Consider the following 14,166-nt stretch of genomic DNA (forward strand, 5'->3'; position numbering starts at 1 on the left):
TGTTTTTATACACTCCCTGACAGAAGTTATGTCGCTTATCCATGTTATGTAAATAAAAGCTTATAACCTGACGTTAAATTCTTCCATTGGTTGTATAAATTATTCTTTTGAAAGCTGAAACCCTCCGAAATGTGGTTTAGGTTAAGAAAATAAATTGGCATCAATGCAGAAATATTGATCATTTAATGGACAAAGAATGGTCAGATTTTGGCAAGACAAAAGTTTTGTCGCCTGGTCATATAATGCACCAAATCCTAGTTTACATCCTCACCTGTGCTCAGGAAAGGATCGGTTAATTAGTGGGTGTGTATAAAAATAAACCCAGCACCCCAGACCTTCACTTGAGCTGCAACTTGAGCTCTGACAACATGCCAAAAATCCACCCTGCAACCAAAGCCTGGATTATCAAGAGGCTGAAGACCAGATCCACTGCAGAGGTGGCTGGCACCTTTAATGTGTCTCAGCGTCAAGTACAAAGAATTAAAAAAAAGATTTGAAGAGACTGGAGATGTGTTTGACAAGCCCAGGTGCGGCAGACCCCGCAAGACATCTCCTCAGGAGGAACGTTTGCTGGTTAGAAAATCCAAAGCAAGACCCTCTTCCACTCCAGCAGAGCTCCAACAGACCTGGTCATCTCAAGTCCCTGTGTCAACTAGAACAGTTTGTAGGATTCTGTCTCGAAATGGCTTCCATGGTCGAATCATTGCCCAGAAGCCAGCACTAAACAAAAGGCATATATAAAACCGTGTGGCATTTGCAAAATCTCACAGCCTGCTAAACAGATGGACGCTGGGAAAGTGGCAGAAGGTGGATTTCTCTGATGAAGCTTCAGTAGAATTACACCACAGCCACCGCAAATACTGCAGGAGACCTACTGGAGCCCGTATGGATCCAAAACACACCAATAAAACAGTTAAATTTGGTGGTGGAAAGATCATGGTCTGCGGTTACATTCAGTATGGGGGTGTGCGAAACATTTGGAAGGTGGAAGGCAATATCAATAGCCTAAAATATCATGAAGTATTAGCTACCTCATAAAAGGGGACAAATTCTGCAGCAGGATGGTGCTCCAAATCATATATCCATCTCTAAAACAAAGTTCCTCCAGGCAAAAAAGATCAAGGTGCTCAAGGACTGGCCAGCCCAGTAACCAGACGTGTTTGGGGTAGGATGAAAGAGGAAGCTTGGAAGACAAAACGAAAGAATCTAGATGAACTCTGGGAGGCATGTAAGACTGCATTCTTTGCTAATCCTGATGACTTCATTAATAAATTGTATGAATCATTGTTGAACCGCATGGATGCAGTCCTTCAAGCTCATGGAAGTCACAGAAAATATTAAATATAACTCTAATAGCACCACAACTTCATTCATCAATGTTATGTAACATATATTTGTATTTTAAGTTAATTATTTGCTTGAATATCACATTACTTTCTGTGGTCGACAACTTTTGTCTTGCCAAAATCTGACCATTCTGTGTCCATTAAATGATCAATATTTCTGCATTGATGCCAATTTATTTTTTTAAGGAGGGTTTCAGCTTTCAAAAGAATAATTTATACAACCAGTGGATGAATTTAACGTCAGGTTATAAGCTTGTATTTACATAACATGGATAAGCGACATAACTTCTGTCAGGGAGTGTACAATATGACTATGGGGTTATTAATGGGTGCCTCTCCATTACTAACCTCTGGACTTGATATCACCTGAAAATACAAAGGTGACATCAACCCCTCCCCCACAACTATCACCACACTTGCCACCGCATAAAGGCAAATGGGAAGAAGAGCAAGGCTAAGTGCTAGAATTGGCACATCTTATAGATGCGCCTTTTCTGGGACGACTGAGAGCTGATGCTTTTAGCCTGGGGAAGGACAATATCCATAGCACCTTCCTAGGCTATTAATATCAGCCTGCAGCTGTCTGCCTAGCCTTTATTGGTTATTATTTAAAGGGGGCCCTGTGTCATTTTTTTTCCTGGGTCCCCCAATTTAATAACCAGTAAAGGCCAAGTATACAGCTGTGAGCTGATATTATTATACACTTAGAGCGCAACTGATCGCGGCCGGGTGTCAGCTGATTATCACAGCTGACACCCAGCACAATGTGTCAGGGGCGGACACGGACCGCCCCCAACACGTTAACCCCTGGCACACCGCGATCAAACATGATCGCGGTGTACCGGGGGTTAAAGGAAGCATCGGCAGGGAGGGGGCTCCCTCCGTCCCCCACAGCAGCGCGATGTGCAGCGCCGCTGCAGGGGTCGCCTTCCCTGCAGGTCCCCGGATCCAATATGGCGACGGGGACCTTCGGGGGCCTGCAGGGAGCTGGCATCCTCACTGCCCGCAGAGCGCAGGCATGAGGAAGCCTGCAGCACTGCCTGTGACAGATCGCTGATCTGTCACAGCAATTTGTGATGTGACAGATCACAAATAAAATAGAAAAAAAAAAAGTGTAAAAATAATTTAAAAAAAAAAAAAAAAATCCCTAATAAATTCATTTTTTGAAAATAAAAAAACAAAAAAAAAATAAAAGTAAACATATTTGGCATCGCTGCGTCCGTAATGACCCACCCTATAAAACTGTCCCATTAGTTAACCCCTTTAGCGAACCCCTTAAAAAATGATAAAAAACGGAGCAAAAAATAATGATTTATTATCATACCGCCGAACAAAAAGTGCAATAACGCACGATCAAAAAGACGCATATAAATATCCATGGTACCGCTGAAAACGTCATCTTGTCCCGCAAAAAACAAGCCACCATACAGCATCAACAGCGAAAAAATTAAAAAGTTACAGCTCGCAGAATAAAGCGATGCAAAAATAATTATTTTTTATATAAAATTGTTTTCATTGCATAAAACCGCCAAAACATAAAAAAATGACATAAATGAGGTATCGCTGTAACCGTACTGACCCGTACTGACCCGAATAAAACCGCTTTATCAATTTTACCGCACGCGGAACGGTGTAAACGCACCCCCCAAGAGAAATTCATGAAACGCTGATTTTTGTTCATTCTGCGTCCCAAAAATCAGAATAAAAAGCGATCAAAAAATGTCACGTGCCCGAAAATGGTACCAATAAAAACGTCAACTCGTCCCACAAAAAATAAGACCTCACATGACTCGGTGGGTCAAAATATGAAAAAATTATAGCACTCAAAATGTGGTGATGCAAAAACTATTTTTACAATAAAAAGCGTCTTTTAGCGTATGACAGCTGCCAAACATAAAAACCGCCATAAATAGTAAATCAAACCCCCCGTTATCACCCCCTTAGTTAGGGAAAATAATAAAATTAAAAAAAAGGAATTAATTTCTATTTTCCCATTAGGGTTAGGGTTGGAGTTAGAAATGGGGGGTTTCCACTGTTTTGGTACATCAGGGGCTTTCCAAACGCGACATGGCGTCCGATCTCAATTCCAGCCAAAAAAGTCAAATGGCGCTGCTTCCCTTCAGAGCTCTGCCATGCGCCCAAATAGTGGTTTACCCCCACATATGGGGTATCAGCGTACTCAGGACAAATTGCACAATAACTTTTAGGGTCCTGTTACTCTTGGGAAAATAAAAATTGGGGGTGAAAAGATCATTTTTGTGGAAAAAATATGATTTTTTTTACTTGTACGGCTGTACGTTATAAACTTCTGTGAAGCCCTTGGGGGTTCAAAGTGCTCACCACATATCTAGATAAGTTCCGTGGGGGGGTTTCCACTGTTTAGGCACCTCAGGGGCTCTCCAAACGTGCCATGGCATCCAATCTGAATTCCAGCCAATTTTGCAGTGAAAAAGTCAAACGGCGCTCCTTCCCTTCCGAGCTCTGCCATGCGCCCAAACAGTGGTTCCCCCCCCCCCCCACATATCAGGTATCGGCGTACTCAGGACAAATTGCACAATAACTTTTGCTGTCCAATTTCTCCTGTTACCCTTGGTAAAATAAAAAAATTGAACCTGAAGTAATTTTTTTTGTGAAAAAAGTTAAATGTTCATTTTTTTTTTAAACATTCAAAAAATTCCTGTGAAGCACCTGAAGGGTTAATAAACTTCTTGAATGTGGTTTTGAGCACCTTGAGGGGTGCAGTTTTTATAATGGTGTCACTTTTGGGTATTTTCTATCATATAGACCCCTCAAAGTGGCTTCAAATGTGATGTGGTCCGTAAAAATAAAATGGTGTTGTAAAAATGAGAAATCGCTGGTCAACTTTTAACCCTTATAACTTCCTTAAAAAAAAATGTTCCAAAACTTCCAAAAAAAATGTTGGTTCCCAAATTGTGCTGATGTAAAGTAAACATGTGGGAAATGTTATTTATTAAGTTTTTTGAGTGCCATATCTCTGTGATTTAAGAGCATAAAAATTCAAAGTTGGAAAATTGCGAAATTTTCAAAATTTTCGCCAAATTTCCGTTTTTTTCACAAATCCAAGTTATATGAATGAAATTTTACCGGGATCCATGGAAGCGTTTCAGAGTTATTACCTCATAAGGGACAGTGGTCAGAATTGTAAAAATTGGCCCGGGAGTTAACGTGCAAACCAACCTTGGTAGTGAAGGGGTTAACACCCTTTAGCACCACAAGAAAGGCACTAAATGGTGCAAGTTTATTTTATGTAGGGGGCTTGTAAAATTATTTATCTACAGGATATCTATCTATTATATATATACACTGTATAACATAGTAACATAGTTATTAAGGTTGAAGGGAGACTTTAAGTCCATCTAGTTCAACCCATATCCTATCCTAACTTGCCCTAACATGTTGATCCAGAGGAAGGCAAAAAAACCCATGTGGCAAACAGTAAGCTTCACACTGGGGAAAAAAATTCCTTCCCGACTCCACATACGGCAATCTGACTAGCTCCATGGATCAACGCAATATTAAGGAAACTAGTGTATATACCCTGTAATATTCTACTTTCCAAGAAAGGCATCCAGTCCCCTCTTAAATTTTAGTAGGGAATCACTCATTACAACATCATATGGCAGAGAGTTCCATAGTCTCACTGCTCTTACATTAAAGAATCCGCGTCTGTGAGTATGCTTAAACCTTCTTTCCTCCAGATGTAGAGGATGCCCCCTTGTCCCCGTCACAGGTCTAAGAGTAAAAAGATCATTAGAAAGGTCTTTGCACTGTCCCCGCATATATTTATACATTGTAATAAGATCACCCCTAAGCCTTCGATTCTCCAAACTAAATAACCCCAAGTGTAATAACCTGTCTTGGTATTGCAGACCCCCCAGTTCCCTAATAACCCTGGTCGCTCTTCTCTGCACCCGCTCCAGTTCAGCTATGTCTTTCTTATACACCGGAGACCAGAACTGTACACAGTATTCTAAGTGTGGTCGCACTAGTGACTTATATAGAGGTAAAATTATGTTCTCCTCCTGAGCATCTATGCCCCTTTTAATGAATCCCATTATTTTATTTGCCTTTGCAGCAGCTGCCTGACACTGGCCACTAAATGTGAGTTTGTCGTCCACCCATACACCCAGGTCTTTTTCAGTGACTGTTTTGCCCAGTGTTTTACAATTAAGCACATAATTATACATCTTGTTTGTTCTACCCAAGTGCATGACCTTACATTTATCCCCATTAAAGCTCATTTGCCATTTATCAGCCCAAGCTTCTAGTTTACATAAATCCTCCCGTAATATAAAATTGTCCTCCTCTGTATTGATTACCCTGCAGAGTTTAGTGTCATCTGCAAATATTGAAATTCTACTCTCTATGCCCCTTACAAGGTCATTAATAAATATGTTAAAAAGAAGCGGGCCCAAAACTGACCCCTGTGGTACCCCACTGCTAACTGTGACCCAGTCCGAGTGTGCTCCATTAATAACCACCCTTTGTTTCCTATCCCTGAGCCAGCTCTTAACCCACCTACACATATTTTCCCCTATCCCCATTGTTCTCATTTTATGTATCAACCTTTTGTGTGGCACCGTATCAAAAGCTTTTGAAAAGTCCATGTACACCACGTCCACTGCATTCCCTTGGTCCAGTCCGGAACTTACCTCTTCATAAAAGCTTATCAGATTAGTCTGACAGGAACGGTCCCTTGTAAAGGAAAAAGAAAAAAGGTCCAGCTTTGCAAATTAAAGTCCAATTTATTGTTAAAAACAAGTCCAAAACAGAGCAAAAAATGGTGTGTTCACATGAGTAACAAGTAGTAGATTACGCGTTTCGAACAATAGCTTGTTCTTTCTCAGTTTTGAGAAAGAACAAGCTATTGTTCGAAACGCGTAATCTACTACTTGTTACTCATGTGAACACACCATTTTTTGCTCTGTTTTGGACTTGTTTTTAACAATAAATTGGACTTGAATTTGCAAAGCTGGACCTTTTTTCTTTTTCCTTGGTTACTGCGTGAAGACTGCACGTGGTCCGGGCTATCCACTACACATGCCTTCAGGTGAGCTGGCTTTTTTTTTTCTCTTTTTGAAGGTCCCTTGTAAACCCATGTTGATATTGGGTCATGAGGTTATTCTTCTCCAGATACTCCAGTATAGTATCTCTTAGAAAACCCTCCAGGATTTTACCCACAGTTGAAGTTAAACTCACTGGCCTATAATTTCCAAGTTCAGTTTTTGTCCCCTTTTTGAATATTGGCACCACATTTGCTATACGCCAGTCCTGTGGTACAGACCCTGTTATTATGGAATCTTTAAAGATTAAAAATAATGGTCTATCTATGACTGTGCTTAATTCCTGCAGTACTCGGGGGTGTATCCCATCCGGGCCCGGGGATTTGTCAATTTTAGTGATTTTTAGACGCCGCCGTACTTCCTACTGGGTTAAGCAGGTGACATTTAATGGACAATTTTTATCCCTGATCATGTTATCCGTCATGGGATTTTCTTGTGTAAACACTGTCGAAAAAAAGTCATTTAGCATATTGGCTTTTTCCTCATCCTCCTCCATTTCACCCAGACTATTTTTAAGGGGGCCAACATTATCATGTTTTAGCTTCTTACTATTTATGTAGTTATTTTGGGATTATTTTTACTTTCTCTGGCAATGAGTCTCTCTGTCTCAATCTTTGCTGTTTTGATTTGCTTTTTACAGAATTTATTTAATCTTCTGTATTTAGTTAATGCCTGATCACTACCTACTTGCTTAAATTCTTTAAATGCTTTATTTTTATCTCTTATTGCACCCCTTACAGCTCTATTTAGCCATAGTGGTTTCCTCCTATTTCTCGCATGTTTATTCCCATACGGTATATATTGTGCACAGGTCCTATTCAGGATGCTAATAAACGTCTCCCATTTTCTTTGTGTGTTTTTATGTCTCAGGATATCGTCCCAGTTAATTGCACCAAGATCATCTCTCATCCGTTGGAAATTTGCTTTCCTGAAGTTTAGTGTCCTTGTAACCCCTCTACTACACATCTTATTAAAGGATACATGAAAACTTATTAATTTGTGATCACTATTACCCAAGTGACCCCCAACCCTTACATTTGATATGCGGTCTGGCCTGTTGGTTAATATTAGGTCTAGCAGCGCCCCCCCCTCTTGTTGGGTCCTGAACCAGTTGTGAAAGGTAATTGTCTCTCATAGTTGTCAAAAACCTATTACCTTTGCTGGAACTGCAGGTTTCGGTTCCCCAATGTATTTCAGGGTAGTTGAAGTCCCCCATAATAATGACTTCTCCTTGAGTCGCAGCTTCATCTATTTGCTTTATAAGGATATTCTCTGTTGCTTCCATTATTTTTGGAGACTTATAACAAACCCCTATAGAAAGATTATATATATATATATATATATATATATATTCTATTTGTTTATATAAGCTTGCTTTATTATTTATGACAACTAGATTTAATTTACATATAGTATTATAGTATGTAAAAAATTATTTTAAAAACACATAGCATACAGATGGCAGACGCATGACATATGGATGCAAGGCGGGAGAAAAAACGCACACTCGCATAGCAGTTGCATGACATACGGCATGCTCAAAAGTTTACATACCCCAGCAGATCCGTTGATGATTCTTTTGCTTTCCCCATGCCTCACAATACAGAAACATCAGTGGTTGGATGAAAGATGCAAGAGTCTGTCTGGATCCCAGAAACTCACTCGGCTTTTATGTACACACACTGATTACAAGCAAACAGGTCACAGGTGATGATGTTACCTTTAGTAGCCATTCAAACCCATTTGTGTCAACTTCTGTGCATGTTATCACGCCAAAATCACCAGGGTATGTAAACTTTTGATCAGGGTCATTTGGATGTTTTGGGTTGTCCTTATGATTTAAAAAGAGAAAATACGGTATGACAATAAATGGCGTCACCCAACCACTAACCATGAGTGGAGAAAAAGGTTTGGTGTTATCATTCATATTCTCTGAAATAAGGCCAAGAAAGCAAAAATTGTGTAAACTTTTGAGCACCACTGTACGCATGACATTCGCCAACTTTTCTGGCTGAGAATCTGAGCGATTTTACATACGCTGATGTGAGCAAACCCTCAGAGTTAGAATTTGTCTCTGGTGTTTTGGCGCGGCAGGCACTGGAGGAAACCTAGATTTCAGAAGTCTTGCTGCCACTTACAGGAAAATGGATACAGATCATAAAACATAGAAGCGAACATCCACTCTGACAGAATATTGATGAGCTGCAGCCAATCGGCGGCTGCTGATTAGCTGCAGTGGTCACGTGACTTGCCGGGAATTGCAGCGCTTTGGAGGAACTGACTATGTACTGTTTTTATTGGGCCCATTAGTGGACAACCCTTTTTAAAGCTCTGACACCTGCCGACAGTCTGCACACATGCTAAAGGGAATTAAACCTACTTAGCACGCTACACCCCCTAATATACAATTCAAATGTTACCTCAAACTCCCTAAAAGTTGCCCCCTTCTTTATTATGGGACAGCCCCAGGTTCCCTTTCAATTATTTTTCTTATTTTCTATAATAAACTAAATATGACATTTCACTCACCATTCTCTCTCTATCTGTGCTCATGACGGCAGAATGCTCCAGACAATCTGTATGTGAAGATATATTCCTACTACCTTGCCTGGAAATCCAAAAAATAGATTTAATTCCTGTTCCAACTCTATGGACCACACATCCAAAAATCACACGCTGATCTAATGACACTAGGCAAAATTTAAAAAAACTGAACATGAGGTTCTTAGTTTCACAAGATTTTTGGCTGTCTGGTCCATGTCTTTTTTCACAGCATTGGCACTTTGCATGGTCTGGAGGTATGGGGACTCAGCCTTGCAGCATGGACCCTATGAGGCACCGGGTTGCTCGCCCCTCTGGTGCATTGCGTAAGCGATGGTGATTGGTACACAGCGCTGCACCTTCAAGACTATAAAAAGTTAGGGACCCACTGAGAGGTACGCCATGACTGGGCAGGGGGTTTCATACAGTCTTTTAAGAATGGTAAAAAAGCTGTCCAAAACTTGGACTTCTCATACCCCTCGCTTGTCCCCCATAAAATAATAAAGCTTACACTCAATTCCTGTGCCGGCGTCGTTCCCCCAGTGTCGGCACTCCATCTCCTGTGCTGTTGTTGTGACGTGATGTCCACGCCCAATCAGCGCTGGCATTACCGTCATCACGTCCTGTCGAATTGAGCATGAAGAGGAAGTCAGAGATCAGCTCCAGCCCGGACTTCCTCTTCATGTTCGATTTGTCCAAAGGCTGAGACAGTGACGCCAGTGCTGATTAGGAGCCGGCATCACAACAGCAGCACTGTAGCCCTAACGTGACGCCACACAGGGGGGAAGGACAAGTCTAGGGCGATAGGGAGGAAAGGTTTCAGGGTAAGGTGAGTGTTGAGGGGTCACTAGCTTCTCCCTATCCCTAAGGCTTTCCTTTACCACCTTCCTCACCCCCTCCCGTTGCATCACACACTGGACATCTCCCTACTATGGCATCACACAGACTGGGACTGAAATTCAGCTCTAGCATTTGAAAGCACACAGGCCCATGCTCTCAAGCCCCAGATGGAAATATCTATTACTAATATTACCCTGCCTGGAGGAAACCAAGATCTGTTACACCACCAATATTTCTAATAATACCAATAATTACACTGTATAAGATTGGATACACAGTATGATAGATCCCCCACAAACTATAAAGATCCCTCATATAGTATGATAGTCCTCCCAACAGCCCCTATAGAGTATGATGGTCCCCTAACAGCCCCCATATAGTATGATGGTTCCCAACAACAGCCCCCATATAGTATGATCCCAACAGCCCCCATATAGTATGATGGTTCCCAACAACAGCCCCTATAGAGTATTATGGTCCCCCCAACAGCCCCCATATAGTATGATGGTCCCCCAGCAGCCCCCATATAGTATGATGGCACAGTGGGTACGGAAAGTATTCAGACCACTTTAAATTTTTCACTCTTTATTTCATCGCAGCCATTTGATAAATTCAAAAAAGTTCATTTTTTCTCATTAATGTACACTCTGCACCCCATCTTGACTAAACAAAAACAGAAATGGAGAATTTTTTTCAAGTTTATTAAAAAAGAAAAACTGATATATCACATGGTCATAAGTATTCAGACCCTATGCTCAGACACTCATATTTAAGTCACATTTCCTTGTAATCCTCCTTGAGATGGTTCTACGCCTTCATTGGAGTCCTGCTGTGTTTAATTAAACTAATAGGTCTTGATTTGTAAAGGCACACACCTGTCTATATAAGACCTCGCAATGAGAATCATGAGGTCAAAGGAACTGGCCAATGGGCATAGAGACAGAATTGTGGCAAGGCACAGATCTGGCAAGGTTACAAAAGAATTTCTGCAGTACTCAATGTTCCTAAGGACACAGTGGCCTCCATAATCCTTAAATGGAAGAAGTTTGGGACCACCAGAAGTCTTCCTAGACCTGGCCGTCCAGCCAAACTGAGCTATCGTGGGAGATGAGCCTTGGTGAGAGAGGTAAAGAAGAACGCAAGATCACTGTGGCTGAGCTCCAGAGATGCAGTAGGGAGATGGGAGAAAGTTCCACAAAGTCAACTATCACTGCGGCCCTCCACCAGTCGGGCCTTTATGGCAAAGTGGCCCAATGGAAGCCTCACCTCAGCGCAAGACATATGAGAGCCCGCATAGTTTGCTAAAAAACACATGAAGGACTCCCAGACTGTGAGAAATAAGATTCTCTGGTCTGATGAGATGAAGATAAAACTTTTTGGTGATAATTCTAAGGGGTATGGGTGGAGAAAACCAGGTACTGCTCATCACCTGCCCAATACAATCCCAACAGTGAAACATGGCGGTGGCAGCATCATGCTATGGGGGTGTTTTTCAGCTGCAGGGACAGGACAACTGGTTGCCATTGAAGGAAACATGAATGCGGCCAAGTACAGAGATATCCTGGATGAAAACCTCTTCCAGAGTGCTCTGGACCTCAGACTTGGCCGAAAGTTCACCTTCCAACAAGACAATGACCCTAAGCCAGGGTTCCCAAACTCCAGTCCTCAAGGCCCACCAACAGATCATGTTTTCAGGATTTCCTTAGTATTGCTCAGGTGATAATTGCATCACCTGTGCAATACAAAGGAAATCCTGAAAACATGATCTGTTGGTGGGCCTTGAGGACTGGAGTTTGGGAACCCTACCCTATGCAAACAGCTAAAATAACAAAGGAGTGGCTTCAGAACAATGTGACCATTCTTGACTGGCCCAGCCAGAGCCCTGACCTAAACCCAATTGATCTCTGGAGAGACCTGAAAATGGCTGTCCACCAACGTTCACCATCCAACCCGACGGAACTGGAGAGAATCTGCAAGGAAGAATGGCAGAAGATCCCCAAATCCAGGTGTGAAAACTTGTTGCATGATTCACAAGAAGACTCATGGCTGTACTAGCTCAAAAAAGGTGCTTCTACTCAATACTGAGCAAAGGGTCTGAGTACTTTCCGAACCCACTGCAGTATGATGGTAGCCCCCATATAGTATGATGGTCCACCTCACAGCTCCTCAGTTTGATGGACTCCCAACAGCCCCCTTTACGGCGTGACTGTCCGCCTGTCAGCTCCCTACACAGTGTGACGCTCCACTCTCGGTTGTTAAATGCATTTGTTGGCTCATTAAATCAGCCATTAAGCTCCGGGAAAGATGTGGCTCAGCCCCCCCCACTCCAAAACATCCCACAGACTGTCCCTTTTCATAATCCCCCCCCACACAGCCCCTCTATACTGTGCCTCCATTCACAATCCCCCACAGCCTCACACTGCCCTCTCCTCTAGCAGAGACTCTAGTCCTCCCTCATGTGATAATGATATCACGGTTCATGGTCAGGCCCTTACCCGTGCTCCTCAGAGGCGCCCGCAGCAGCAGTGTGATGACGTCGGCAGCGTACTGACGTCATGGCTCCACTGCACGTGGGGGCGGGGCCTGTCAGGCGCTCCTCTGCCCCGTGACGGCCGGCCGCAGGTGGTGCAGGCCCGGTGTAACGGAGCTGCTTGAAGAAGCCTCTTCCGCTCCTTGCACTGCAGTTGTGTCTGCGCCCGGTGGGAGGCCTGTGCAATGGCTGCCTGTGTGAGGAATAGCTGCAGGCCGTGTGTAGCCAAGGGGAGTCACCTGAAGCCCCCCATCCACAGTCATGGCCTCCTCTCCATTTGTAATCTGAATCCCATCACCATATGGTGAGACCCCCCCTTTGAGATGGGATAGAATGGGTTGTTGCTCATAAGGTTCCATGGAGCTTTGAGTGGACTGTCAGTGTGTTCCTCTGGCTCCTCCATAGAACCTTCTAAGCACCAACTGTCACCTCCGAGCTCAGTAATGGGAAATCTCTCTTCACCCAATAAAAGATCAGTCTAGCAGGTGAAGAAACAAGCAGACTAGGCTGATGAGTTATTATTACGCTGCTTATTTCATGCGTGTTATTAGGGTACGTGCAGACGATCGATAAACTCTGCGGGTTGGACGCTGCGTGCTTGTGCAGCGACCAACCCGCAGCGGCCATAAGATACAGCACAGCGGATGGGATTTCAGGAAATGTCATGCCCATTGTGCGCGCACCGGTGCCCGCGGATCGCCTGCGGAGACGGACGTGTGGCACGTCCTTCCAGACCACAGCATGTCTATTTCTCCTGTGTAGACGCGAGCCTCCGCACATACCCTTCATTTATTAAATGACAAAACCATGGCAACACAATATAACCCCTGTAATTTCTGTTTTTCCTCCCCAGACCCATAACTCTTATCTTTCTGTCCACATAGATGTATGTTTTTTTGCTGTGGGACTAGTTGTGCTATTGATTGATGCCATTCATCTTGGTAGCCCCCTTAGGGGACTTGACGCTGCAGTCATCCGATCGCTTGTGCTGTAGCGTCGCTGCTTGTAGCAGGAATCACGGTCTCCTCTGAAGGCCGATCACAGGCAGGATTTTAAAGTAGCTCAATAATGACAAGCTCGGAGGTCTGCAACAGACCCCGACTGTCATAGCAACCCATCGGTGGCCTGCGATAACAAATGTGTCGGCGCCTCCCATCTTCTTGTGATGCTGCCCTCCTTCTTGCTTCATGGCTCCTCAGCATTGCACTCCTGCGCAGGCGTACTTATCTGCCGTGTTGAGGGCAGAGCAAAGTACTGCAGTGCGCAGGCGCTGGGAAGTGTCAAAGAGGCCCTGCGCACTGCAGTACTGCGACACCCATCGGACCGCCCCCGGGTGAGTATAATAAAATGTTTTTTTCTTGTCTTGCAGGTTGGATCGGTGGATTATCTACAGCATTATAGAATGCTGTAGATAAGCCCTGAAAGGTGACCGCGTCTTATAGCGGCCAAAACAGCTGACAGGTTCGCTTTAAATGCCACTGTCAAGAGTATGACAGCAGCATTTAACAGGTTAACAATCATGGGCTTCGCTCTGCTCCACCCTCAATTGTTTGGCGCTGGTCCTGGCTATAACACGCAGCCATCATGTGCCTCTAATAGCTGCCAGTAGAGCGTCGCTCCACCCATTACTGTTAACTTATGCTGACAGTGGCTTTCATCTTAACCTCGCAGGGGGGCACATTATATGATTCTCCCATTGGCTCACCCATGACGTGATCGCGGGAGGCCGATGGGATGCCATAACAGCCGAAGACCCGTCTGCCATTCCGATCCTCCTCTTGCAAAAAAAAGGGGGGAGACAAAAAGCGCAATAGGGTCTTATCCA

At 43.5% G+C, this 14,166-nt stretch overlaps 1 protein-coding gene across 2 annotated transcripts in view; it reads right to left on the reverse strand.

Annotated features, from left to right (window-relative positions):
* Positions 1-12,506, reverse strand: part of LOC141083628 (E3 ubiquitin-protein ligase Mdm2-like) — a 37,759-nt gene extending 25,253 nt beyond the window's left edge. The window contains exons 1-2 of one of the 2 annotated variants that reach the window (XM_073567986.1): positions 12,307-12,506; positions 8,960-9,038 (exon numbers count right to left, since the gene is read on the reverse strand). In XM_073567986.1, coding sequence (XP_073424087.1) covers positions 8,960-9,038; positions 12,307-12,368 — 141 coding nt within the window. In that variant the 5' untranslated portion in view covers positions 12,369-12,506. The remainder of the gene's footprint in view (positions 1-8,959; positions 9,039-12,306) is intronic. The other variant, XM_073567987.1, reaches the window with a different exon arrangement.
* Positions 12,507-14,166: the final 1,660 nt, after the last annotated feature.

Source organism: Dendrobates tinctorius, unplaced genomic scaffold, assembly GCF_039654945.1.
Source record: "Dendrobates tinctorius isolate UK_male_01 unplaced genomic scaffold, ASM3965494v1 ptg000020l, whole genome shotgun sequence".
Taxonomy (NCBI): Eukaryota; Metazoa; Chordata; class Amphibia; order Anura; family Dendrobatidae; genus Dendrobates; species Dendrobates tinctorius.